At 41.9% G+C, this 24534-nt stretch overlaps 2 protein-coding genes across 3 annotated transcripts in view; both read left to right on the plus strand.

Annotated features, from left to right (window-relative positions):
- Positions 1-552: 552 nt before the first annotated feature.
- Positions 553-9343, plus strand: LOC147312322 (uncharacterized). 2 transcript variants are annotated; one of them, XM_086263403.1, is made up of 7 exons: positions 553-857; positions 5841-6035; positions 6602-6731; positions 7487-7588; positions 8028-8059; positions 8159-8185; positions 8483-9343. In XM_086263403.1, exons 1-7 carry the CDS (start codon positions 698-700, stop codon positions 8755-8757), a joined length of 921 nt encoding a protein of 306 aa, XP_086119529.1. In that variant the 5' UTR covers positions 553-697; the 3' UTR covers positions 8758-9343. The 2 variants fall into 2 exon arrangements, with proteins under 2 accessions (XP_086119529.1, XP_086119528.1); XM_086263402.1 differs by lacking the exon at positions 553-857 and adding an exon at positions 5068-5459.
- Positions 9344-13408: 4065 nt separating this feature from the next.
- evlb (Enah/Vasp-like b) overlaps positions 13409-24534 on the plus strand; it is a 49476-nt gene continuing 38350 nt past the window's right edge. The window contains exon 1 of the mRNA XM_086263632.1: positions 13409-13910. Coding sequence (XP_086119758.1) covers positions 13906-13910 — 5 coding nt within the window. The 5' untranslated portion in view covers positions 13409-13905. The remainder of the gene's footprint in view (positions 13911-24534) is intronic.

Below are 24534 nucleotides of genomic sequence, written 5' to 3' on the forward strand. Positions count from 1 at the left end.
CTTCTTTCTTTCTCTGTTGGTCTAATTACCACGTCCGGCTTATTGTCCTCCTGATGACTGTAATTAATCAAGTTCTGCTGCCTAATCTCTGAATCTCATCATCCTTACAGTACACCAGAGCCGGCCACTCCGGATGGTATCCTGATGTAAGCTGTTTTGGGGAGTGCAATTGTGTGCGTCTCTGCAACTTTGCATGCAACAGCAAATTGCATGGTTCCACCCTGCTGTTTGTTTTCTTTTCTTTCTTTTTTTGTTGGCAGTGTTTATCCTCTGCATACAGGTCAGTAATTGTTACTCATCTTCTCCTCCTCCTTAGAGCAGTAGGTGGATGTTTGCAGACAGGAGTTGAGCTATTTATCTTCCAAGAAGGTTTATTTAGCATCAAAGTGTTCTCCCTAACTGAGGCCTCCTTGGCTCCTGTCTACAGAGAGAGAGAGAGAGAGACTCCTACTGTCACAGCCTTGTCCTCTCTTGAGCTTCAGATGGCTTACCGGCTCCTTAATCTGTCCTATGAGTGACATCACCCTCTGCCAGCACGCTCCACTTATTTCTTACAGGACAGCAGGCGAGAGGGAGGGAGGGAAAGCATTAGGTGGTGTCCACTGGTTTGTTAGGAAAGGTGAATTAGCTCAGCAGCAAAGCTTTGGAGAGTAAGTAAGAGTAAGGTGGGATCCTGCTTGCACACTTTGTCTGGGCTATGGCAGAAGGCACAGCGGAGGGAGACAGTCACATGGAGGAGCTGCTGGATCACGGTCTAGGCATGGAGGAGACAGCCCACGGCCTCCTGAGGAGGCCCTCATTGAAGGAGAGCTACCACAGCGACTCCCTGCTGGCACCAGACACTGACTTCATGACAGGTATACGGCCACAGCAGCTCGTTCTCTCACGTACATCACTTCCATGTAGTTTTGGTCTGACATCTGCTTGCACACAGATGCATGGAGGAGGACGCTAAGCCCAAAGTAAATGAGCTGGTATGTGAAAGAACAATTACACAGCTATTTTCACTATTATTGCTGTGCATTCCTCATATACAGTGGCAGAGTGTGTGTTGGATGCAACACGTAATGCAATACACACAGTTCTCACTACACAGGCCACTTTATTAGTTACAGCTGTGAAATCTCCTCTGAGACAAGTTTGGCATTTTAACATTTTACTCCTTAAAACCTCAAAGCTAAACCAACATTAAAGATAAAAGAACAGTTAGCTTTTTGACGTAAAAAAAAAACTGACCAAAAAAGCAGAGCTGATGCACAACTGTTGTTTTGCATTGCACAGAATTTTGCAGGTGGTTCTAAGGTAAAGGGTCTGTGTGGCGTATGAATAAATCTTACAATGAAGAGAAAGAGAACTCGTGCATGCATGATTTCCAATATGACAGATTTATTCAAATCAGTTTGTTATTTGTGTCCAGAAAACAAAATGAAAACAAATCTGAGCTGGAAACTTTGTTTGAAGAAGAATGTGACTCAACAGGTGTGTCTGACAGAACCTTTTAAGAACCTGATCGCTCTCTTTTCAGGCTTAAATTATTGTTGTTACGATTGCTTTTAATGACACATTTTGTTTTTGTTCTGTTTCTTTCACATTCTCATAAATACACTGGCTAAAAAACAACAACAAAACCAATAAAAAAAGATCTTCCCAGGCTGCTAGATTGCTGTTGCTGGACCCTATTGGTTGTCAAACAAGAAAAAGCCAAACACTAATCCTAAACATCTCTCTTACTTCTCACATGTGACATAGTCATAGTCAAGCTGTGGGTGTTGTGGGATGTGTCTTATCTGAGAAGATTTGGGGAAATGCCCTGTCCCTGCTGGGATATTAGCATCAGTGGACTAACATGTGAAGGACTGCGTGCGCACACGTGGCCTGTGTGTGTGTCAGGCTGCTGACTGCTGATACGAGCAGACGGTTGCCGTTCCTCCATTCAAGAGGCGCCAGCTGCAAACCGAGATTAAAACGCTCCATTGGCTCTCCGTGCTGCAGTTATAGCTCAACGTATTTGCATTTTGCTTAAATGTATATAAGTTTGTGAAGTTTGGAAGCCTTCACTGCGATAACTTGGCAGTGCGTGCGTGTGACTGTGTTTGAGAAACAGCAGATATACTTAATGCACGGGGCTGCATGTGTGTTTACATTTGCCTGAGCAGCGCTGAGGGTGCCTGCCTGTTCTTTGTAGGGCCGAGTTAGTGCAGAGACTGAGCTCTGGGCTGCTAATTCCATTTTACAGCACTGGGATTATGTGCTATTCTAATCTCAGTCCCATATGGGCTGCGTGGAGGTAGCACGAGGATGATGTCATGGTCAGGACAGGAGGAGAAACAGAAGATCACATGCCTACACAAAAATCACAACTCTCCATGAGAGGCGGATTACTGCCTGAATAATTACACTGAAAATCGTCATCCTGGACAGGTCAGCGCTTAGACTCGATTCTCAAAGGAACTACGGCAACAAGTGAGAGTTAAAAATAGTTTGAACGTGCAATTTTTGCACTTCACAGACGCTACATTCTGAAAACATTGAAAGCATTCAAACAACAGTGTAAGTTCCAAACCTGTCCACGTGATTGGAGTTTAAACTGCATATTATATAATAGTGGTCAATGCAGTTGAGATTATTATTATTATTATTGTTATTATTATTATTTCCATTTGATTCATCGTTTGGTATGAGTGTATTCATTTAAATGCATTATCAGGGATTGTTACATTTAGTCCTCTTACTGAATCTGGAAAATTGTAAAATATTCAAAGTAAAATCCCCCATCAGTATGAAATAGTGTAATATTACTGCTGTATTTAAGACTGGGCTCATTTTAAAACTTTATGCTCAGCATCATATATTCTATAAATTGCTGTCCTGTGAGTGCCACATATCTATGAAAGAAAATCAATTGTTCATGAGCTCAGAAAAACAGTTTTCAGAAAGAATTTAAAAATAAAATAATGAAGAAAAATCAGCTGAATTAAAAGGCTTGAGCAGTGTGCTGGTTAATTGTTAACTGTCAACAGGGAGGGATTCAAATGAAAAATCAGTGTGAAGTGTTGGCAAAACAGCTGATTAAACATGGTAGACTGAGATATTCTCATAAATGCTAATCTGAAAGTGCTGTGAGGTGCACCTGCTTAACTTGGCTGTTTTATTCGATTGGACATGGTCACAGCTGCTGTCCTCTCTCCATCATTGTCAGCACTTTTCTTGAGTGCACTGAATGAGTTATTAACAGCTTTTTCAAACTCAATCTTTTCTACATCACACATGTTGACCGTGGGTGGTTGGCAAGAGGGAACTCATCTGGTACGATGCTAAATCACTGAAGCTCATTTACTTGCTAATCCTAGCTGTGTTTCTATATGAAGCCTCATGACAACTCAGTCTGAGACTAAAGGAGAGAGATCATTATACTTTAATTTAAGTTTATTTTTATATTTCATAAGCTGAGCAATGTTGCCTTGCTTGTCTTGAACTCCGCTGCTCGTGACTGACAAGTCACAATGATATCAGTGTTCTTGGGTTACTGTTTACATTCCCTTTTGGTTCTTCACACGTGGTTTTAAAAGATTAAGATTATGGTCAAAAATTCTAACTTGAGTCATCAAGAAAAAAGTAGGAGAGATCACAGTGGTTATTATCCATATTTTATATACAAATGGCAGCTTTTACATTAGCCCTAAGCTATTTGTTTATGTGTTACTTGTTACCTTTTTATCCACCAGTTCTTAACGCTAACTTTTTAAAACGTTGTAGCATTACTTTAGTTTTTCTGCCTTTTGTCCGTTTGAGGTATTCTTAACTACTGTTTGTTATACTCTTGCCCACTTTTAAGATATTCTTTAGTAATTTTATACTTTTAACCCCCCCCCCCCCCCCTTTTTTTTTTTTAGCTATTCTTAGCTACTCTTTAGCTATTTTATACTTTTAGCCTTTTTAAGCTTTTCTTGACTCACCTTTAGCTATTTTATACTGTAGTTCGGTTAAAATTTATGCATTTTTTGCACTTTTAGTCACTTAACCATTTTTTGTTACTTTTCTATTACTATTTATATTTATATCTGTATCTATTACTCTTACCTATTACCATTATTAGTATATTCAGTTTAATTAATTAAACCCGAGAGCCTGTTCAGCTAAACGGATCTAGCAAGCAACCCATATGCTGTAAGTTTAAAGCCGCGGCTGTGCTTTACTGTGTGTCTTTTCCCCTTAGCTGAGCTATCGCTCAGCTTTCTTGTCTCCACTCTTTTATCACAATAAAGTACAAGGTGCAACAATTGTTACAAAATAAATCTACTGAGGCTAACACGTTTTCATGCAACAGTGGTATTATGGTTTGGACAGCTAACTCATTATGCTGATGTACTTTTTAATCAAACCAAAATGCTTACTTAATCAAATTAGTTGAGCTTCTTCACGATTTATCCTCACAGCCCCTGGCAAACTGGATAAGTACCCCCTCGGGTAAAAGCACCCCTGGTTGGGAATCAGAGTTTTTGTTGACTTAAGGAAGCAGATTATGCAACTGATCCCTGATCCTTCTTGTATATTCTGCCTGAGCACGACTGGGAAATGATGCCGCTCAGCCGACTCCTGTTTCACTGGGTTTTTTTCTTCTTAAATCCTGTGCAACCACAAAGATGCATTAGTTTTTATTTGTCTCTGCCTCATCCTCCCCGTTACTCAGAGTGACATCCACTGTAAACTGTAACTCTGTGGATGTGCAAGATGTTTACAGCTTCACGGCACAAGAAAAAGCAGTGTCTCAGGTTTATCTCTGCTGCTTCCTCTCTGTGTCTCCAGCGCTGTTAGTGACAGGGGGCTTACGTGTGGGGGCGGGGTCAAAGAGGCTCAGGCTGTGGGATTAACATTGTAGTCTGCACACACGCACACACACATATACACACAGAGACACACATGCAAGTACACTTACACGTACACACAATTTAGGCTGGATTGGACGACTGCAGAGTTTTTAAGCATTATCAGCCCCGCCCCCACCTTCATACACTCTCATCCTGAGTAAAGGGCTTTAAGCTCTGTCATACACAACTGCACATCACAGATTGTACCCGGCGACCACCAAGGAAACGTGAGAGGATCTAAACACCAAGACCCTCATCTCCTGCTGCAGATGCTGTAATACCATTTGGATGCTCTAAAAAAAAACAAAAGGCGGCTAAAATACCAGAAAGGCTGATCTTGTGTGTGTGTGTCTGTGTGCGACATAAGTGGAGCAAAAGAGATGAAATCTTAGTGGACGTCAACGCCAGCGGATCAAAATTAGATGGAGGGAGAGCAGGCCCGTCTGATAGGAGCAAGAGGAGGAACAAGCACTGAAAAAGTATGCTCGCGAGAGGAGAGGAAGAGGAGGAAGAAGTCTGGAGGGGTGGAGGAAGGCCCTGCTGGCCTGCAGAAGCACCCTGACTGCTCCTCAGCTTCCAGCATCTCCCATGGTAGCCACCTTTGACCCATTGTGACCGTGTTGGATTACAGATTGCCTGCAGTTAAAGATGAAGCAGAAATCACTTGAAGAGAAATGATGGTGGCAGAGGTGTTTTGGATGTGTGCTTTGACGCCATTGTTTACACGCTGCTGCATGGTGTCTGCGGGGATGATCTATGTCCAGCTGTGTGATGACCTCATTAGATTTCTACAGTGCAGCCATGAAAAAGGGAACGCTAAAGAGCTTGCCCCTCTCTCTGATTACACCTTCTATAGATCTTGATGTCAAGTCAGCTGCTTGCATCTATTTCAGGCAGGCAGTTGTTTAAAGGAAGCATTTTTTTCTAATGATAATGCAAAACATGTCATGCTATCTGTCCTCATATCCGCAGACGACCGCAGCTCGGCCAGCGGCCTGGATGTGGCCGATCGGCTGACATATCTCGAGCAGAGAATGCAGATGCAAGAAGATGAAATCCAGCTTCTGAAGATGGCTCTGGCTGACGTCCTGAAGAGACTCAACATTTCTGAGGAGCACCAAGCAGCTGCTTCTGCTGCTGCTGGCAGGAGAGCACCGGGGGCCAAAGGTGAGCAAAGATCTACTGTCATATCTACAAGCCAGTGGAAGGATTTCAGGTGTGTCGATACATAAAGTGCTTTAATCCCTCAGCCTGCTGTACACGAGAAGACATCGACTTTTTTATAGATTGTACATGATGTGCTTGATTCAGTCATTCTTCCTCAGGTGCATTTGCTAGAATGGGACTATATTATTAAAAATGTGCATAATGGAGAAAATAAAAGATGTTTTAAAGAGACGGGTTTTGTTTTGTTGATTAGGTCTATATGTAGTCACAGAGTAAATTGAATATCACAGTTTATCAAATCCAAGCATGTGTGCTCAAATTTTAGAGATAAATCTCACAAAGCAGAGTAAAGTATCGTGTTTGAGAAGCTGAATCAAATCATTTTTGTTTTGCTTAATCCCAGAGTCGTGCAAACCCAATTATGTGCTCAGTGTTTAACGACAGAAATGCTAATAAAAATCCAGTCATGGCTTTTTCTCAAAAGGGACTTTGTGCAGGCAACAAAAAGAGCATTCACAACAAACACAGTTCACAGAATATGCGTGTGTGTGTGTTTGCTCCCACAGCCAGGCCAGTGTCTCTGGCTCTGCCCTCCAGAGCCCCCATGGTGACCCCCAGCACAGCTTCTCTGAAGAAGAGCACCACGCTGCCCTCCAGCACCACAACCAGGAACTACAGCCCAACACCACCCCGAAGGTACCCTGTCCTCTGGGAGGGAGCTGGAGATTATTTTCACTTTTTGAATATGTGCAGGAGATCACGTTGTGTATTTTCCAAGCCGACTTAAATGTCTGCCGTTAAACGAGGCATTAAATTTCTTTACTGCTCACTGTGGAATGATCTCACACAGCAGACCTTCTCACCCCACCTCACCCAGAAGAGAAGTCTAACGTATACGAGCGTGTGCTAATCAAGCAGCTTCAGTCTTCATTAGCGAGCTTCGCTTCTCATTATTTAACATGCAAAGGCAATCAGAAAGACAGCCTCCGGTATCTAAGAAACTGCACACGGATGCTCCGTAACGATCCCCAACACCAACCTCTTCTTTTTCAAAGCAATAAAGCGCCGCTCCATTTTCTGCACATCTCTTCCTCTCAATTACATTTCAAATGATACTGCTATTAGATAGCATTAGTTAGAGAGCATGATAAGCTATGTCTGTGGCACCTTAATGTGCTGGTGCTACATCTGGGCTACTCTGATATAATTGCACTGAGAGTGGTAAATCTCCATTCACTTAAAACCGGCCGCTCAGTATGAGGAAAAAGCAAGACGGAGAATCACCCTCATCATCGCGCTCATCTTTATTAAAGCGGGTTCATTTCTTTCCACTCTTATTTCACCTTTCTAATTAATCTCTCCTTACCTTCTGGCTCTTTCCTCTTTCTCTTCTGTGCTGTCCATTTCTTCTTCTTTTTTTCTGACCCCACTCGCTCTTTTCGTCTTTCCAGCGGTGTGAAGAGCCCACCTGGTAGCGTGAAAGACAGCCCGTGTAAGACCGCTAGAACACGACCCGCCTCTGCAGCCTCGAGCAGCAAGAAAGTTCAGGACAGGTGAGAAGCTGTTATTGAATTTCTAAATTTACACACAAACAACAAACTTAGGCGTCTGTCAAATTTACAGCACAGTTGTGTAACAGTGTTTCAGATTTCTTTGCCCACGTACACACTTCTCACAAACCAGATCATGTGTGGATCTCTGCTGATTTCGAGGTGACTTACGGCCGATTTTGTTTCTAAATTTAAATCAAACTTATTTCCGCCCCAGACATCCTGTTTCAAGAGCAAACGCGGGGCACGAGCACAGGAAACCTTTAATTAGGCCTACTCAACCGGAAACTGATGTGTCAAGATTTCAGCCTTTTATAGTCGGATGAAATCTCCCTTCGGATCTGCTAACTCTCTCTTTCTGTCCCTGCATCTCTTTGTTTCTCTCTCCCACTCGTGTCCTCTGGCATCTCTGTATCATTTTCTCTCTCCGTCAACATAACAGCGGCAAACCCAGAGAGGATGCAGTGAATGTAGGTAAGTTGACTGGTTCCCGCCGGCAGCATTCAGAACAAGACTGTTAAAGAAACCCGGCGTTGTTTAACTCTGAATTGCATGTGTGTTGCTTTGCTGCAGGAACCAGGCGTGTGACACACTGCAAAGGTAGGCTTCTTCCCTGTCTGACACCTCCAGTAACGCAAAACGGCCACTGTTTACATTTATAATGAAGCGAATCGTGCTTGAGCTCCTGTTTTATCGTCATCTTTTCATATTTCCACATCTCACCATGACTTGTGTGCCTTCCCTCGCCCCTTCCACCCTTATTTTTTGTCTTTCTTTCATCCCATCCACACCCACAATCCGCCCTTCACGCTCTCTTCATCGCTCTCCTTTCCTGTCACTCCTCCACTCTTACCTCCTTCTCTCTCCGTCCTCACCTCACTTCACCGCTTCACTTAGTGACTATGCAGATCTATCTGAGCCCCCTCACAAGAAAGACTGGGTCTTCTGAAGCTGCCAAGTCCGCTTCTGCGGTGCCCGCCCACAGCGGGCCCGCGCCCACTCCTAATCGCCCTCAGGCGAAGAGGGGCGGCAAGCCAGAGGCGAGGAAAGCAACCCCATCCTTCACCTTAAACTTCCAGAAGACCTCAAGCGGCCAGAGCGCACCGCATGACACGTCGAGCTACAAGAGCCCCATCAAATCACCCAGCCAGTACTTTCAGATTTGTTACTGACACGCAGGTGGACCACAGAGGACAAGAGCTGCACTCTTCTGCTTCACTTTTAATGCACAAATAGGGAAAAGTGTGGACAATTTATTTTTTCCATCCCTGCTACTGAGCGTACTAAAACCCCAAAACAAATATGTGAAAGCCTCAACGAACCACTTGAAACCTACAAATACAGGTTTTGTTGCAATTCAGCAATTGGGACTTATTTCTGAGGATAGAGTGAAAGCTTTGATGCATTCGTAGCCACACCGCACAGCATAGCAATAGCTCAATTTGTCACACGCTGGTACCTGCACAGCACTTCACCGAAGGCCTGTGTTCACCGCTAATGTTTGTCTCCATCACGCTGCGTGAGAAGTTGCCGAGTGCGTGGGCACCGAGTGTGCGATGTAAGAGAGAGGCTGGGTTTTTTTTTTTTTTGTTGTTGTTGTTGTAACTCAATGTGTGCCAGCGAGTCTGTTTGATGTGATGTTTTCGGTTTCGTAGCTGATGTCCCACCTTAGATCCCACCTTAGATTATTTACAGTGTGTACCCAGAAAGTCTCATTTTAAATCAGGAGAAACAATAAAAACAAACACTGTGAAAACACTTGTTGTGGTTCAGTTTAATGTGTGTGAGTGTGTGCATGTGGTGGTGGCTGGTACCATAATAAAAGAAAGAGGTGGTTTACAGCTGTGCTCCAGCTATCAGCTGCTCATAGCAACAAACATGGGGCCACTTTAATATGATGACAGCAACAGGCTTTTATGAGGTAGCTAAAAAGAACTAATGGCTGCTGAACACTTTGATGAGCAGTAAATTGTTGAAAATCACGTACTGTGACCTTTTTTTTTAGCATTCAAGTGGAGATTTAAGAGAATTACAAGAGCAACAGTTTCTGGTTCTACAGTTTCCACAGCCTGCAATACTGGAACTCTGAACGCTCCAGTATTAGCTTTCGCAGATTTGATTGTTCCAAGCATATGAACTGTGAAAGATCTTGGAATTTTCCTTTCTCAGAAGAAAGCTGAGGATGAGGAGCCTCATGGAGTAAGCACACACAGCCAAACATTAGCTGGCCTGTTAACTTCAGCTATTACTCACACTGGCCCAAAGCTGTGTAACTGGACAGCAAATAGACTTTGTAATAGAGAGCCGGAAGGTTACAGGCTCTTTAACTCACACGCACTTTCCTTTGGCAAAGCCTTGAAAAGTCTAGGTGTGCAGTGAATGTGTCTATGAGCAGGTGCGTCACAATTGTTCAGGTGTCCTGTGATTCGTCTGCAATGTTCCCATGACTTTATCACATTGAACTTTTAGAGTAAGTGACAAACCAAAATGTTTCAGTCTAACCTCAAGATCAGTCAAACTAAAGCTTTCTGCTGAAATGCTGCCCCCCCCCCCCCCCGTGTTAGCAAGATCAGAGGTCATGAACTTTAAATACATGTACCATTAAAAAAAAAAAAAAAAAAAAAAAAGTGTCATTAATCAGTTAAAATTGGAAATAAATAAGTCAATACATTTCTTGTGTATTTAAATAAATAAACTGAATTTTAATTTGAAGTAACTTATATATTAAATCAGTTACTTCCAGTTTTAATGTATTAATGACACATTTAATTAATTATTTAATGATGTATTTAATTAATTCATTTGGCATTTGTGGCCTTCGATACAGAGAGTGAGCACATTTTTCTTTTAGTATTTAGAAATCAAATGTGTTAGACTTGAAATGGAAGCAAAAGGTGATTTTTGGCCATAAATATTTTGCATTTTGTCAGACTATGTTTATGGATGAACTGAAGATTTATAAATGACTGTGATAGGACACCCTCCCTCGATGGCACTCACTTCCAAATGATAACTAGACTGGTGGTTAAATCAAAAGCAAAATGTACATGTCTGTACTGGAAGCATTAGATTGCAGCTGTGGCAGGTGCTATCCTGTGGCTACTCACCATTTATTTTTTGTAATTCAGTTTAGTTTCAATTAATTCCAGAGTTTCAAAAGTCAGTTGCTTTTTGTAGGTTAGTTTTTTGGTTTGAAAATGTTTAGTTTTAGTTTAGTTTTTACTCATTTCTGTGTCAGTTTTAGTCTTTTTTATATATATATTTATATTGAATGGAGGGCATATGTTAGAGGCACAATTTAGGAAAATCAGTACAGGTGTTATAGGTGTTAAAACACTGAACTTTTTGAAATCAGCTAACTCACAGTGATGTAGAGAAGACAAGTCTCATGCATCGAAACCTCGTCGAGCAAGTTAATTAAAAACAACAACAACAACAAAAAACAAGACGAAAACAAGCAAAGACAAAAACTGAGGAGGTCGAATGCTGGTGACCTTGAGCTTAAGGTCAGAGGTCAACTTCTTTAATAATCACCTGGGATATAAAAAGTGATCTATCTACAGGATAATGAGGGGCTGCGAGTATCTTTTAACAATATATATATTTTTAATTTTAGTCAACAAAAGTATTTTTAATATCTTATATTAATATTTTAGCTGACTATAATAACCTTGGTACTCACCCATCAGAACTTCATTTGGGGCTTGCGCTTTTCAAAGTCACTGCCTGAATCCAAAGACATGGAAGTCTTTTCTCTTTTGATCATAAAACACTTGCCAAAAAAAGCCTAGCTCTTGCATTAGCTGACATCAACAGGTTTGCACACATTATCCACAAATGACAGAGAGCAAGGAAAGGATGTATAAGTAATATATTTCCCAGCATGCTAGCTGGACCTCCTTCATGTTCTGGGGCCTGGGACACTGCCTCAAATGTTTAAAATATCACATATTCTAACATCGTAAGTTACAACACATTTAGAATGTGTGCAGCATCTGACACACATAGTTTCAGTGTTTCAACAGAAAAATCTGCACCCAAAAAAGATTTAACACAGAAAAAGCTGTGCAGGAAATTTGTGACCTCAAAGTGCATCCTCCACGTGCTCTTTGGGAGTTAATAGGACCTCTGCTGTTGAAAAGGAGAACTACTAAAGGCTTGATTGGGATTTTATGATGGAAACATTTGTCAAGTTTTATTTTGATTCTTTAAAATGTTTTAGTTCAATTTATGCTGCTTACAGCAACCCCCCCCCCCCCCCCCCCCCCCCCACACACACACACCTTTTTTTAAATTCAGTGTGGGGGTATTTGTTATTGACAAGATTTTAAAATATAGAATGGCTGTTCCAGGGCGTTCCAGTCATAACATACACACATGACCCCAAAGGCTCCTCGTTTTTTCTGTGCTGAAAAGTTTTATAATAAAATATTTTTTCAGCTTTTTCCTCTTTTATATTAACTTTTAAGTTCCCCCAAAAAGTTTCAGATTGTTTAATTTTTCTAGGATGTAGTTTTTATTTTTAATTCATTTCGGGGCACAAAAATTCACGTGCTTAAAAATGGTTTAGAGCAGAGGTGAAAAATTTCTCAGAGGGCCACATAAGAAACTGGGACTGTTGTGGACGGTCGGACCAATCAAAGCTATTTGCTCCCTCCTATAGAGCCTTCCAATATTAATTAAGGTTACCAAGAGAATGTGAAGAAAAAGGCTGCAGTGACTTTATGTCAAGCAGTTGTCCAAAATATTGCACGCGTTGTGTTGAAGAGATCCAAGATTCAGTTGAAGCTAAAACGTCTGTATTTTTCATGTAATACCAATTTCTACCACAAGATGGTGTAAGGAGTCAATGTGACCTTTATTCAGTCATTTAAAAAACTAAATAACAAAAACGGCAAGTATCCAAAGCCTCTGCAGGAAGTTGGTAGGACTTAAAATAAAGTAAAAAAAACAAAAAACAAACAAACAAACAACCCCCCCAGAAAAAACCCGCACAGTCACTGGTTTTAGCACACCTTCAGTGAAACAGCGCCAGCAAGTGGTGATAGTTTTAGTTACAGTTTGATAAAGTACATTTAACTGTTATTTCTGGACACCTAGATTTTACATATATGATAAAACGTGAATTTTATTCATTATAGAAATTGGCAGTGGTTTTGTCTCATACTAGCTTTCATCAGACCCATTAGATTTATGAAAAAACAAAAAAACCCCAGATCAGACCTGACTTTCATGTACAATCAACAGCATACCAGTGTGAACATAAATCGCACCATACAACCCAACGATCCCATTTTCCTGAAAAGCAGAGCCACAGTTCTGGAGCTTTGATCGAGTCTGTCTGTCCTCCACAGGAGACAGGAGACAGATGTTACAGATGTTACAGTGCCATTTTTCTACATGCAGTGATGATATGAGTTGGTCCCATCAGCCAATGAAAGAAAATACAAATTTGAAATAAGATGCACACACACACACACACACACACACACACACACACACACACACACACACACACACACACAGTCATCGACATCATACAGTAATATAATACTAGCCTATTTCTCCAGGGTCTTAAAGGCTTAAAGTATTTGTGGTAATCGTGGGTTTCTCTCCAATCACTGTAAAAACTATTTCCAGGTCTACTGCGTAATAAAACGACTCTGATAATATATTTTTCTCTAAAAGGATTGCGCATAATTCATGTGGTCCAACTTTATGTGCTCAGAAAAACACAGGGAGTTTAGTTTACCTACCTGCCCTCATCAGCTGCACAGTTGCAACCTCGCCGGGATGAGGGCGCTGCCGTGCAGCAAAACCAGCCACACTTGAATATTCCAGCAGCCTGCTCTCTCTCACTCTCTCCCTGTACCCCCTCCTCTTTGCCTCTCCATCCATCCAGCCTCCCAGTGGTTGGAGGCAGGAAAAGATGGCACCTCAAAAGCCGCTGTCAGCCACTCCGCCCGGCTTCTCGTCCTTAGGAAAGCGGCGTGCTGCCCTCTGAAGTGGCCCCGACCGAACCAGCCGCCGCCTGAAACACAACGGAGGAGGATCTTTTTTAAATTATTATTATTTTCTATTAATATTATTTTTTTTAAAGACAGACCCGAAAACTGTGGGCATCCGTGTAGCATTTTTCCACACCCTCTCGCCTTTTCCACCCTCAGCATCTGCACGTCCAGCCCGCTGCAGGCTTCGCAGTTGTTTTCTTCTTCTTCCTATCAAAACCATACAGATCTGCTGCTATTGCTGGACCTGGATCGTTTCTATTAGAGCCGAACTTGAGGACGAAGGACTCACTGATTTCATTCAGAAGGACGATGAGGTAAGGAGAAGCATGCGTTGGTCTTTCCCTGCACATAAAAGCGCAGACTTCTGCACTGGTTGTGGTGGTGGGTTTCCTTTTTTTAGGGACATTAAGGGGATGTGGGGCTGATTCACAGGGAATCTGGACAATTTATGGGATGCAGCTGAATTTAGAGGCCACAGTAGGTGTATCACAGCCCGGGATTCACGGCAGCACGCGCTTTTATTGACCGGTAGGTCACCTGTTGGCCGACAGAATATGAACCTTTAAGAGAAGCACACTGAGGTCAGCCTTTGATTTAAAATAATAAGAATTTTAAAAAAAATAGCCGACTCCAGTTCGCTCGGTGATGTTTCACGTGGAGGTACTCTGCACAGGCGGAAAAAAAGGTCTTGTCACGGGAACCAGACTACACGTGCAGTAGTGTGGCGTTACGGTGCACTTAATTAACAACACTTGCTGCGATTGCAGTTTTTAAACATCACCTGAAAAAAAGGTGAAACCTGCGCAGCGTGCACGCTCGCACACACCTCTCCGCACGGGAACCAATCAGCTGTGAGCATTCGATACAGCGATCCAGACGCGGCTCGGAGATGAGGGCGCTGGGTCGACTAGACCAGTGTGAGTGCCTATCAGGTAAAACGTTACTGGCAAGCCCGGGTTTGTCGTCACAGCCTCCCTCCAATCAGCTGCGAGGCTGCCGCTTCACAGTAGTGGGTGAGGCAGCAGAAGCAGCAGCGTTTGGCACAGGTTCACCATGAACAGGAGGAAAAATCAGCTGAGTCTAATTGCTGTTGGCTTAGAAAGTAGAGTGGGTGACGGAGTGTGCGTGCTAGTGTGGTGTTACTCATGGTGTGTGACAATCTGCCTCCCTGCTAGGGACACAAAAAATGTGGCTCGTTGTTGGTTTTTGATCCTGTGTGCTTTGATAATGCAAGGCGTCCAGAGGTTACACTGCATGAATATATATGGGGTATTTCGTTGTGAAGCGAAATACGAGCTCTGGGATGCCTCAACTTCCAGACCTACTCCCAAATTATACACTCATGTGTTCCTCGTAGTTAGTCCCAGGCTCTAATTCCAGCACAGCAAGCGCCTTTTTCAGGGAATGTCTTGTGAGACAATCAGAGGATGAAAAATAACTGATATGTAGAGGGATGCCAGCACTACCTATTCCCTGCAAACCTCCCCATAGTATAAATCAATAAAGGGGTCCTGTTGTTGCTCGACAGCTCGACATTCATATTCTTGGGCTCTACTAGTCTGTCTTTTCTTGATTCCGGTTTAAAATAATTCATACTTATTTCACTATAGTGAGGCCCCTCAGCCCATTTCATGAGAGATACAGGGAGCATTTAGGGCAACCTCCCTTTAAGCCAGGAATGTCAAATATGAGGAATGGGGAACAGAAGGACTCCAACATCATGTGTCCTATGATGTAAAATGAGTATAACATCCCTGCTTTGAACCAGCTTTCCTCTGATTAGTTCCCCATCACAAACAGAAGGTGGAACGTGTGGATGGGGACTCAATGTCTGCTTTTAGGCTTTTGGGGTGCTCTGAAACCTGAGATTTTGGCTCAGGAAACACTTGCACATACTCTGACCTTCCTTTTTGAAACTGCGTGCTTGTGTCATGTGAACATCCACCGTTGAAAGTAAGTAAAATTTATTTGTATAGAACCTTTCAAGATAAAAATCACAAAGTGCTTCACAGAAGCTAAAACATAAAAACAAAAATGAACCAAAAGCAAGTTTAAAAAGATAAGTTTTTAGCTGTTTTTTTACAATACAATACAATACAATACAATACAATTTTATTTATATAGCACATTTAAAAATCCAAAGGGACACCAAAGTGCTTCACAGTAATATGGAGAGTCAACATAAGTCGACAAAAAAGTCAACAATTTTTAAAAGAGACCACCGAGTCCACAGATCTCAAGCTCAAAGGGAGAGAGTTCCAGAGTCTGGGCACCAGTGTATATATGGCAGAAATAAGGAATAGCAAACCTGGCACACTTAAACCCAGGTTTAGGGGGTAGGATTAGTGTTAAGCAGTAGTAGCTGTCAGTAACTCAGAAAATGTAACTCAGTGTAGTGTCCTGATAAAGGTATTACTGTGTGTGTCTGTGTGTGCATGTGATCCAAGGTCAATGTGAGGCTGTAAATAAATTATTCCTGTTCTGTCGTGATAATAAAACAGCTTTTATTTTGTTAACACATACATATCAACCGCTTCCTGTGAAAGTTTGCATTGTACACTAGGCAAACTTACTTTTTTGTCGTTTTTCACACAAAAAAAAGCTGTGCACACTGTGATCACATTATCCAAACTTTACCAGCACGAGTCCAAACTATGTGTAACACTCTGCTGTCACTTAAACAGCCAGTTAAACATACAGCTGTGATTTAGGAGGACAGATTGTGTGCTTTGTGGAGGTGCTCTGTAGGTGGCAACACAGACTATGGTTCACAAGCCTCTGCTTCAGCAGAGTTTGCTGTGGTTCCTGCGTCTCGCCTGATCACTGTGTGGACTTCATTTATCTTTCTCCTTAAATGACTGCGTGGCTTTAAATCTGCAAGCGCGATGGAGCGGGCATGTTGTTTCTGCTCATCATGACCGAGAGGTCCTTTGGTCCGAGCGTCCGAGTCGCTCGCGTTTGTGTCTTCTCTGTGCTGCTGTGCTGCGAATGTCAGTAGGACACCCACAGTTGTTTTGTGCTGTGATCTAATGAGCATTGATCTCAGTGAGCTCCTGTGGGCTGCAGTTTTTCATCCAGTATTTTTCTATAATGAGGCAAACTGCAGTATTTTGGAGAATTCGTATTATAGTCCCTGCATCCGCCTATTTTTTAAGCCAGGTTTTAAGGAACTGGCACATGCACACATCAGGCATATTTTAATAGTGGTTGTAGTAGTTATGTTTAGAACATTTTTGTTGGTAACTGTCATTTTTAATGGTGAGATTTCTCGACACTGGCTGTAAGGCATGATGGTGAGAACACAAGAGATACAACCAAATGGCAAAGGTCCCCTGGTCTCCCTCTGTGCTCTATTGGCACAATTCGGCCTGCACATCGAGAACCCTGGCTATAAACACAAGAGATTAATGAAGGAATCCAATGCTTGTACCACTGTATTTGCTCTTCATTTGTTATGATTAGCCACACTAGTTTTAGTTATCTCCAACTGCAGAAAGGGGGAAGGTGCTGATCTCTGGAGGAGACAGTAAAGCCTTGCTTGGCACTTGTTTTCTGGAATTGTGGGCTAAAGGGTTGATTCCTGGCTTGTTTCCCCTTCTGGAAGTCGGTTATTTCTCTTCTTTTTTCTTCTTCACCCTCCCATCCATCTTTTTGATTAATTTGCTGTCCTTCACAAATGCAGCAACCTGTTTTTTCTTGTATTAAATCACTTCCTTTCCTTTCTGAACACTCGTATTGTGAACCTTTAAAACGGGACTACGCTTGACTGAGTTGCTCAGTTTTTTTTTTAGCATGATTTGCTGCTTCGCTTTGTTTTCTGCAGCTGAATGCTATGAATAGTTTAGGATTTTCAGTGTTATTCCTTCAAAGATAAGGTATGTGAAGCCCTCTGCTGGCGCCTTAGAGATACTGTAATGAATAGCAAGAAAAGTCCAATAATAGGTCATTTGACTATACTGATCACCGTTATTTTTCTAGTCTTAATCATTCGAGCCTCAGTAACTGAGAAGCTTTAAGGACCTGTTTTTGTTTTGCTTCACTTCATGTTACTACACATTACTCAGAGCTATTATTACCTTTTAAAAAGGTCTCCAGTAAGCTTTGTGTGCCCGTTAACTACATGTTAAAGAGCACATACAGTTGATGTGCGGTCTAGCCTGTGACCTGAGCCTGCCCATTGCAGCCTGTCGTCATCACCACTGCCTCCATTTGAGTGGATGGTTTTTCATTATGGTCTGAAAGTGAAGTGTAGACCCTATTAATCTGATTCGTGGCCTGATGTGTATTGACAGGATCAGTTGGTGGTATGCGTGTGACCCATATGAATACTAGCATTAATAGTGAGCTGAATTGATGCATGACAAGGACAAACAGGGTTATACTGAGTTTATCTCTCTATGTCAAGGTAATGCAAATGTACCGTATGAGAGGCTACTTTTGGGAGAAAACAAAGCACATTTCCATTCTACACCCACAGTCGGTGCTGCGAGTGTCTGAGCTAAAATAAATCATGGAAATGTCATGGTTTATGCCCCGCTGTTCCAGGGAGTGATACACACCAGTGGAGGTCAAATTTCCCCCTCGGTCCATTGCTCCCAGATCTCACAGCTGTGTGCTTTGAAGCTGTTACAGGTGTGCGTTCTTGATGACACATTTGTTGTTGGTCCAGTGTTAAAACTGTGGCATTTTCACCTTTTGTTCCAGACATGTTGCAAGTTTAGTCATCTTATGTTCCCACACTTCGGTAGGAACACACATGTGCTCCCTTAAAAATAATCTTGTGTGAATCATTAAAGACAAAGCGCTGATTAGTTAAAGCTGCTTAAATAATATTTTCATATGAGCCATGGGTCAGGAAGCAGTGCGTATGTGAGGGGTCACTCTTTGGAGCAGTCATAGATAATTATCAACCAGTTTCCCTCATATTTGGAAATGATGTCATTTGGTTCAGTTGCACAGCTCACATCAAACTCATGAGCAGAAAGGACTGCTGCTGCTGTGCTGAACTCCAAACAGCAGAAAGTTAAGTCTTCTTCATGCATGAGCTCAGCAGAACATCAGAAGAATCAGTTTGTCCAGAGGTAGCATACAGCAGCAGACAGTTCCCGTCATTTGCACCCTCACTGCCTGAAATGCTCAGTTTGGTTTAGCTGCGTGCTGGAGGCAGAACACGTGATGTGCAAACTGCTGGTTGTGAATTCCCTTGTTACCTGTGCTGTTCTCACACTGGAGCATCACGTGGGCTTTGTACTAGGGTCTTGTCAGCTTTGATGACTGTCCAAGTCTGTACTGGCCTTCTCATGCGCACCTCTGTCGGGTAATGTCGACAAAAGTTCAAGGCTGCAGTTCATGGCTGAAAATGGCTAAAAATAATGTCTAAAAACCATGATCATATATATAAATTTAAATATAGTGGCACTGAGACATTAGCAATGGATCTTTTGGACTCTGTGTGCTATTGGATGCATTACAATTGTAGGGTCTACCTTGCAATATAAAGCCCCCTGAGGTGACTGTTGTTGTGATTTGGCGCTGTGCAAATAAAATTGAGTTGAATTGAATGGAATTAAGCAGATTGGAGTTTGGAGACCAACTCAATATGTTCAGTTCTTTACTGTGTTCCTTGAGGCACTGCTGAGCAGTTTTTGATCTGTGGTGGAGGAGATCCATGTGAGGACTCAAGGTTTTCCAGCTCCACACTGCATTGTGCATGGTTGTGCGTTGGTCTTATTTGGAGCCTACATACATACATACTTTTAGTCTTGATGTAACTTTTATTGTGAATTGTTGCTATAAAAATAAAACGGAATTGAATTCAATCCTGCATTGTTTTTGCACAAGTCATTGCAAAACCTAAAGCTTGTTGGGAAAAATCATATAACCAACTGCTTTTGGATTGAGTCAGTGGATTGATTTTTTTCCAATACAAATATAAAGTTTAATACTTAATATTATAGCATTTTAAGGATTACGCAATCCTTGGATGCAAATCTGCAGAGCTGTAAAAGGCTGATGGGGTATTGCTGTTACGCAGCAGGGTGGGCAGGCGGTGTGGACACTCAAGTTTGTGAATGTGATAACTCGAGAACGAAGCGACGTAGGATTTTGGAATTCACAGCATGGGAGCATCGACTGAAAATCTTTGACAATTTCGAATCTCAGTGACCTTGAGCTCAAGGTCAAAGTTAAAGGTCAATGTTTCTGAAAATCACCTCGGATTTTCAAATTTACACCATAGGTCCCTGTACTAGGAGGCTGAGGGGGATGTGTCTTGTACTTTCTTTTCACTGTGAAATGTTTGTATGCAACATGATCCACTTTTTAATGAGTCATAGTGCATGGCACAGGAAAAGATTGTAGCTTTGGTTTAATGTTGGTGTAAGTCTTGGTATGCAAACTGTGGGACACACATTTAGTTTTGTTCTGTTCTTTGTGTCACCCACCTCTCTGCAATACAAGAATGTTTTACTTTAAGGACTGGAAAAAGGCCACAGACCACAATTCAGGCATCAGTTATTTTAAACTAACAAAGGCAATGTAATTTTGTAGCATGTAAATTAAGAGTTAACTTCCTACTAAAAGCTGCAAGCAATGATGCTTTTATTGCTTGCTATCAGTGCAACCTTTTAGTCACAGCTCAGCTGCTGTTGTGCTTTGTTTGTCTCCTTGGTTAGGGTAAATGGATGAACTCTTAGTGGCTTGTATATCTTCATATGTTGGAGATGCTGGTGCTAACAGGTTGTGTAATGATGTCTGTGCTGAATGCTGCTGTAATAACCCCATTTGTCTAAATGCAGTATGACACGCACAGCTCAAAATGGAGAATGATGTTGCACATTACGATGCCTCCAGAGTCAGGTGTGTGGTCATGTGTCTGAGTGTGAATGATAACATTTTCATTTTAGGTGACAGTAGTGCTGTTTATGAGTCACAATGATGCACATGGAGGCGTCAAGAGGCAGAGTGGGAAGGCTGATCTGCACAGACGGGCGTGTGTGTTTAAGAGTGGGATCTTTGTGAATGAGAGGGAAATCACTCCCCGCCCGCCCTCCGTGTCTCCTCTGCCATCTCCCATTGGTGTGCGGTGTAATTAGAATTAAAATGTGCAGCTCATATGAGTCAGACGTCGTGCTCACGCTGCTGGTGCACGTGTGAGTATTTGTTTGCAGCTAAAAAAAAAGATTCAATCCCCGGGCCTGAGAGGATGAAATCGACTGAGAGCACAGGAAACGTCAAAGAGCCGTTTAACGTCGTCTCTGTCACACCGCTCACACTCGTTTAATCCCTTTTCTTTCTCCACCTTGCTGCGGGTCGAATAGCGTGACTGCACACAGGTGGGTGCTGATGGGATGACGGAAGCAAGAAATTAGATTGGATTTTACAGAATATAATGTGACTGGATGGGGAAAAAACATGCACACTGTAAATGATATGAGAATAAAATATAAAAATACTTTAAATTTGCATTCAAAGTCACATTGCATCATTCATTTAAATTTTATTTACATTTACACCGCGCTCCAAATTATTATGCAAATTGTGTTTAAGTGTCATAAAGATTAAATAAGTTGTTTTTCAATTAAACCCATGGATGGAATTGTGTCTCAGGGCTCTTTGGATGATTGAAATCTATCTCGGACACCTGTGATCATTAGTTTGCCAGGTGAGCCCAATTAAAGGAAAAACTACTAAAGAAGGATGTTCCACATTATTAAGCAGACCACCATTTTCAAGCAATATAGGAAGGAAAAATGATCTCTCCGTTCCTGAAAAGCGTGAAATAGTTGAGTGCATTGGACACGTAATGAAAACCTTAGACATTTCACGAAAACTTAAGCGTGATCACCATAATGTAGGAGATTTGTGGCTGAGTCAGAGCACACATGGGTTCGTGCAGGTAAAGGCACAATGAGGAAGGTTTCTGCCAGACAAATACATCAGATTAAGAGAGCAGCTGCTAAAAGGCCATTACAAAGCAGCAAACAGATATTGGAAGCTGCTGGTGCCTCTGGAGCCCTGCGAACCTCAAGGTGTAGGATTCTCCAGAGACTTGCAGTTGTGCATAAACCTTATATTTGGCCACCCCTAACCAATGCTCACAAGCCCAGAACTACAAGAAGACTAATTTTCAAACAGTCCTGTTCGCTGATGAGTGCATTGCAACCCTGGATGGTCCAGATAAATGCAGTGGTGGATGGTTGGTGGACAGCCACCATGTCTCAACAGGGCTGCAACGTCAGCAAGGAGGTGGTGGAGTCATGTTTTGAGCTGGAATCACGGGGAGAGAGCTGGTCGGCCCCTTTAGGGTCCCTGAAGGTGTGACAGTGACCTCTGCAAAGTATGTGGAGTTTCTGACTGTCCACTTTCTTCCATGGTAGAATGAACAGAACTGTGCCTTCTGCAACACAACCATCTTCATGCAAGACAATGCGCCATCTTATGCTACAAGGAGTATTATATCGAACCGCCCTAATAGTTGGATATCTCTTACATACAGTCTGTGAGTACTCTAATCTTTTTTATTGATCTATGCTTTAAAAACCCATTTGTAAAGGTCTAATGAGATTTCATGGTTTCTCTCTCTTTTTATTTTATTTCTGTTGATGTCCTGATCTAAAGTGTAACCTGTGAGCTGAATACAAAGGTTTCCGCTTTTTTGAATTATGCCCAGTGAGTCATTTTGCCAGGTGGACACGATAATGTTGCAGACGTGTTTCAAGCACCAACAAAGTAAAACAGGAAACAGGATATAGCATAATTTCAACTGACCGCAAGTTGGAGTGCCACAGCAAAGATATTATTAAGCTTGAATAGTTTAATAACAAACATATTGCAGTGTTTGATTTGAAACATGTTTATACTTCATCATTATCATTCCACTTGGGTTACTGATCATCTACAGTGGAACAAAGTATGTTCTTTATCCTTTTGTTCTTTCTCCAGCATTGCTTTACTTTAGGTCATCGGTTTTACCACAAAGCTCAATTACACTCTCTCCCTCCCTCCCTCCCCCTCTCTCGCTGTGCCACACACATGCATGCTCACACACACACACACACAGTCATGCTATGTGTTACACTGAAGGCCAAACCTCCTGCTGGATGCTAAAAATCAGGTTGCCAGGACTTAAACCTCGCTTTATCGCACTCTATTGTTCGCTGTCTCACTCACTTGCTCACACACTCACTCACTCATTCACCCACCTAACAGGATGACGGTGGGGTTTGGTGGGGGGTGTATGACAAGACTGTACAGTGTAAGTGCTGACTGGTTGTCCTTTCACCCTTGCTATCCTGGCTCTCCCTCCCTCCCTTTCACCCAGGCATTTGACTCTCTCGCTCCCTCTCTCCGTCTGTCTCCTCCTCTTTGCTCTCCACCAAATTGTTTTTTTTTAACCCAACCTCCTCCTGTATTTTTGATAAGCAGAATATGATTGCTTTATAAAGAAAAGAAAACAATGAATGACTTCAACTGGAGTCACTATTCAGCCATCTACTGCTGCCATTTCAAAGAAAAGAAAAAGATTCACACGAATGCTTTATTGCAAACAAGAGAGTGTCTGTTTGCTTCAGTCTCTTCCTCTGCCTGTGCTCTCAGTGAGTCACAGTAAGATTGTAAGATAAAAATGATGGTGCAGATGGTGTGCTGCGACTCAATTGCAATATAATGTCCTTTATTGATTTGACACTAGCCACTGTAGTGAGTTAGTCTCATATTCAGCTACTGGGAGCTGCTTTCAGAAAATAATGCTGCCATTGTGTTGAAAAGAAAAAACCCACGATGGGCTTTTCTCTTGTTTTAATGAGTTTTTGGGAATTATTGCTGGTATAATGCACACGACAATGAAAAGCAGATGCACTTGAGGAAATTGTGTAAAAAGTGAATTTAAATGAAAAAACACAAATCCACTTTTATTTTAGCTTCTAACAGCTTTAAACAGAAACACAATTTTCTTTTTACGTGTCTTAACAAATCAGCTCTGGATCGCCTTCAGTCTGTACAGAATGCAGCGGCAAGACTTTTAACTGGTATAAACAAGAGGTCACACATTACTCCAGTTTTGGCTTCTCTTCATTGGTTGCCTGTAAATTTTAGGGTTCATTTTAAAATTTTAGTTGTAACTTTTAGAGCTCTGCACGGTGAAGCTCCCCAGTATATCTCTGACCTGCTGAAACCTCATGCTTCATCCCGAGCACTTAGGTCTTCAGGTCAGAGGCTACTGGTGGTCCCACGTACTAGATTTAAAACACGTGGGGATCGGGCTTTTCAGGCACTGGCACCTAGGCTGTGGAACTCTCTGCCGTTGTCTTTACGCTGTCTAGACTCTACTGACTCCTTTAAAAAGCAGCTGAAGACATTTTTATACAAACGGGCTTTTAACTAATTTAATTAATTTTAACTTGTATGTCTGATCTTACTGTAAAGCACTTTGTGATTTTTATCTGTGAAATGTGCTATATAAATAAATTTTACTTACTTACTTTACTTACAATTTCTGGGCCCAGTACTGTGGTGCATTATTCCATATAGGGATCTATTGAAAGTTAAGAGGTTCGTGTACATATTCAACTCCTCCATTCAGTTTCTGCATGAGAAAGACTTAGGGGTAAGCTTGGGTTAGAAATAAAGGGCTAAAATTAAAAACAGTAAAAACAGTTTTATGGGTTTGTGTAATAGTCATGATTAAAAAGATTGACTTTTGGTTTGAAAGGAGAAACTAACACGTAAAAGTCAGTTAATTTCATGACCCATTAATACACCCCAGCCTCCTCCTTACAAAGGCTTCAAAGCCAAATACAGACTAAATATAAAAGACACAGGCAACGTATTGGAACATAATTTTAAAGCCTCAAATTTAGTGGCCATATCTGAACTAGGTTTAGGTAGCTGTCAGCTAACCCAAGACTCAGACAGCTAGCTTGGTTAACAAGTTGCATT

This window comes from Aulonocara sp. 'chitande type north' Nkhata Bay, linkage group LG15 (genome assembly GCF_057382095.1).
Source record: "Aulonocara sp. 'chitande type north' Nkhata Bay isolate Kocher_YH1m ecotype deep benthic linkage group LG15, A_spYH_male_GT1.1, whole genome shotgun sequence".
Classification (NCBI taxonomy): Eukaryota; Metazoa; Chordata; class Actinopteri; order Cichliformes; family Cichlidae; genus Aulonocara; species Aulonocara sp. 'chitande type north' Nkhata Bay.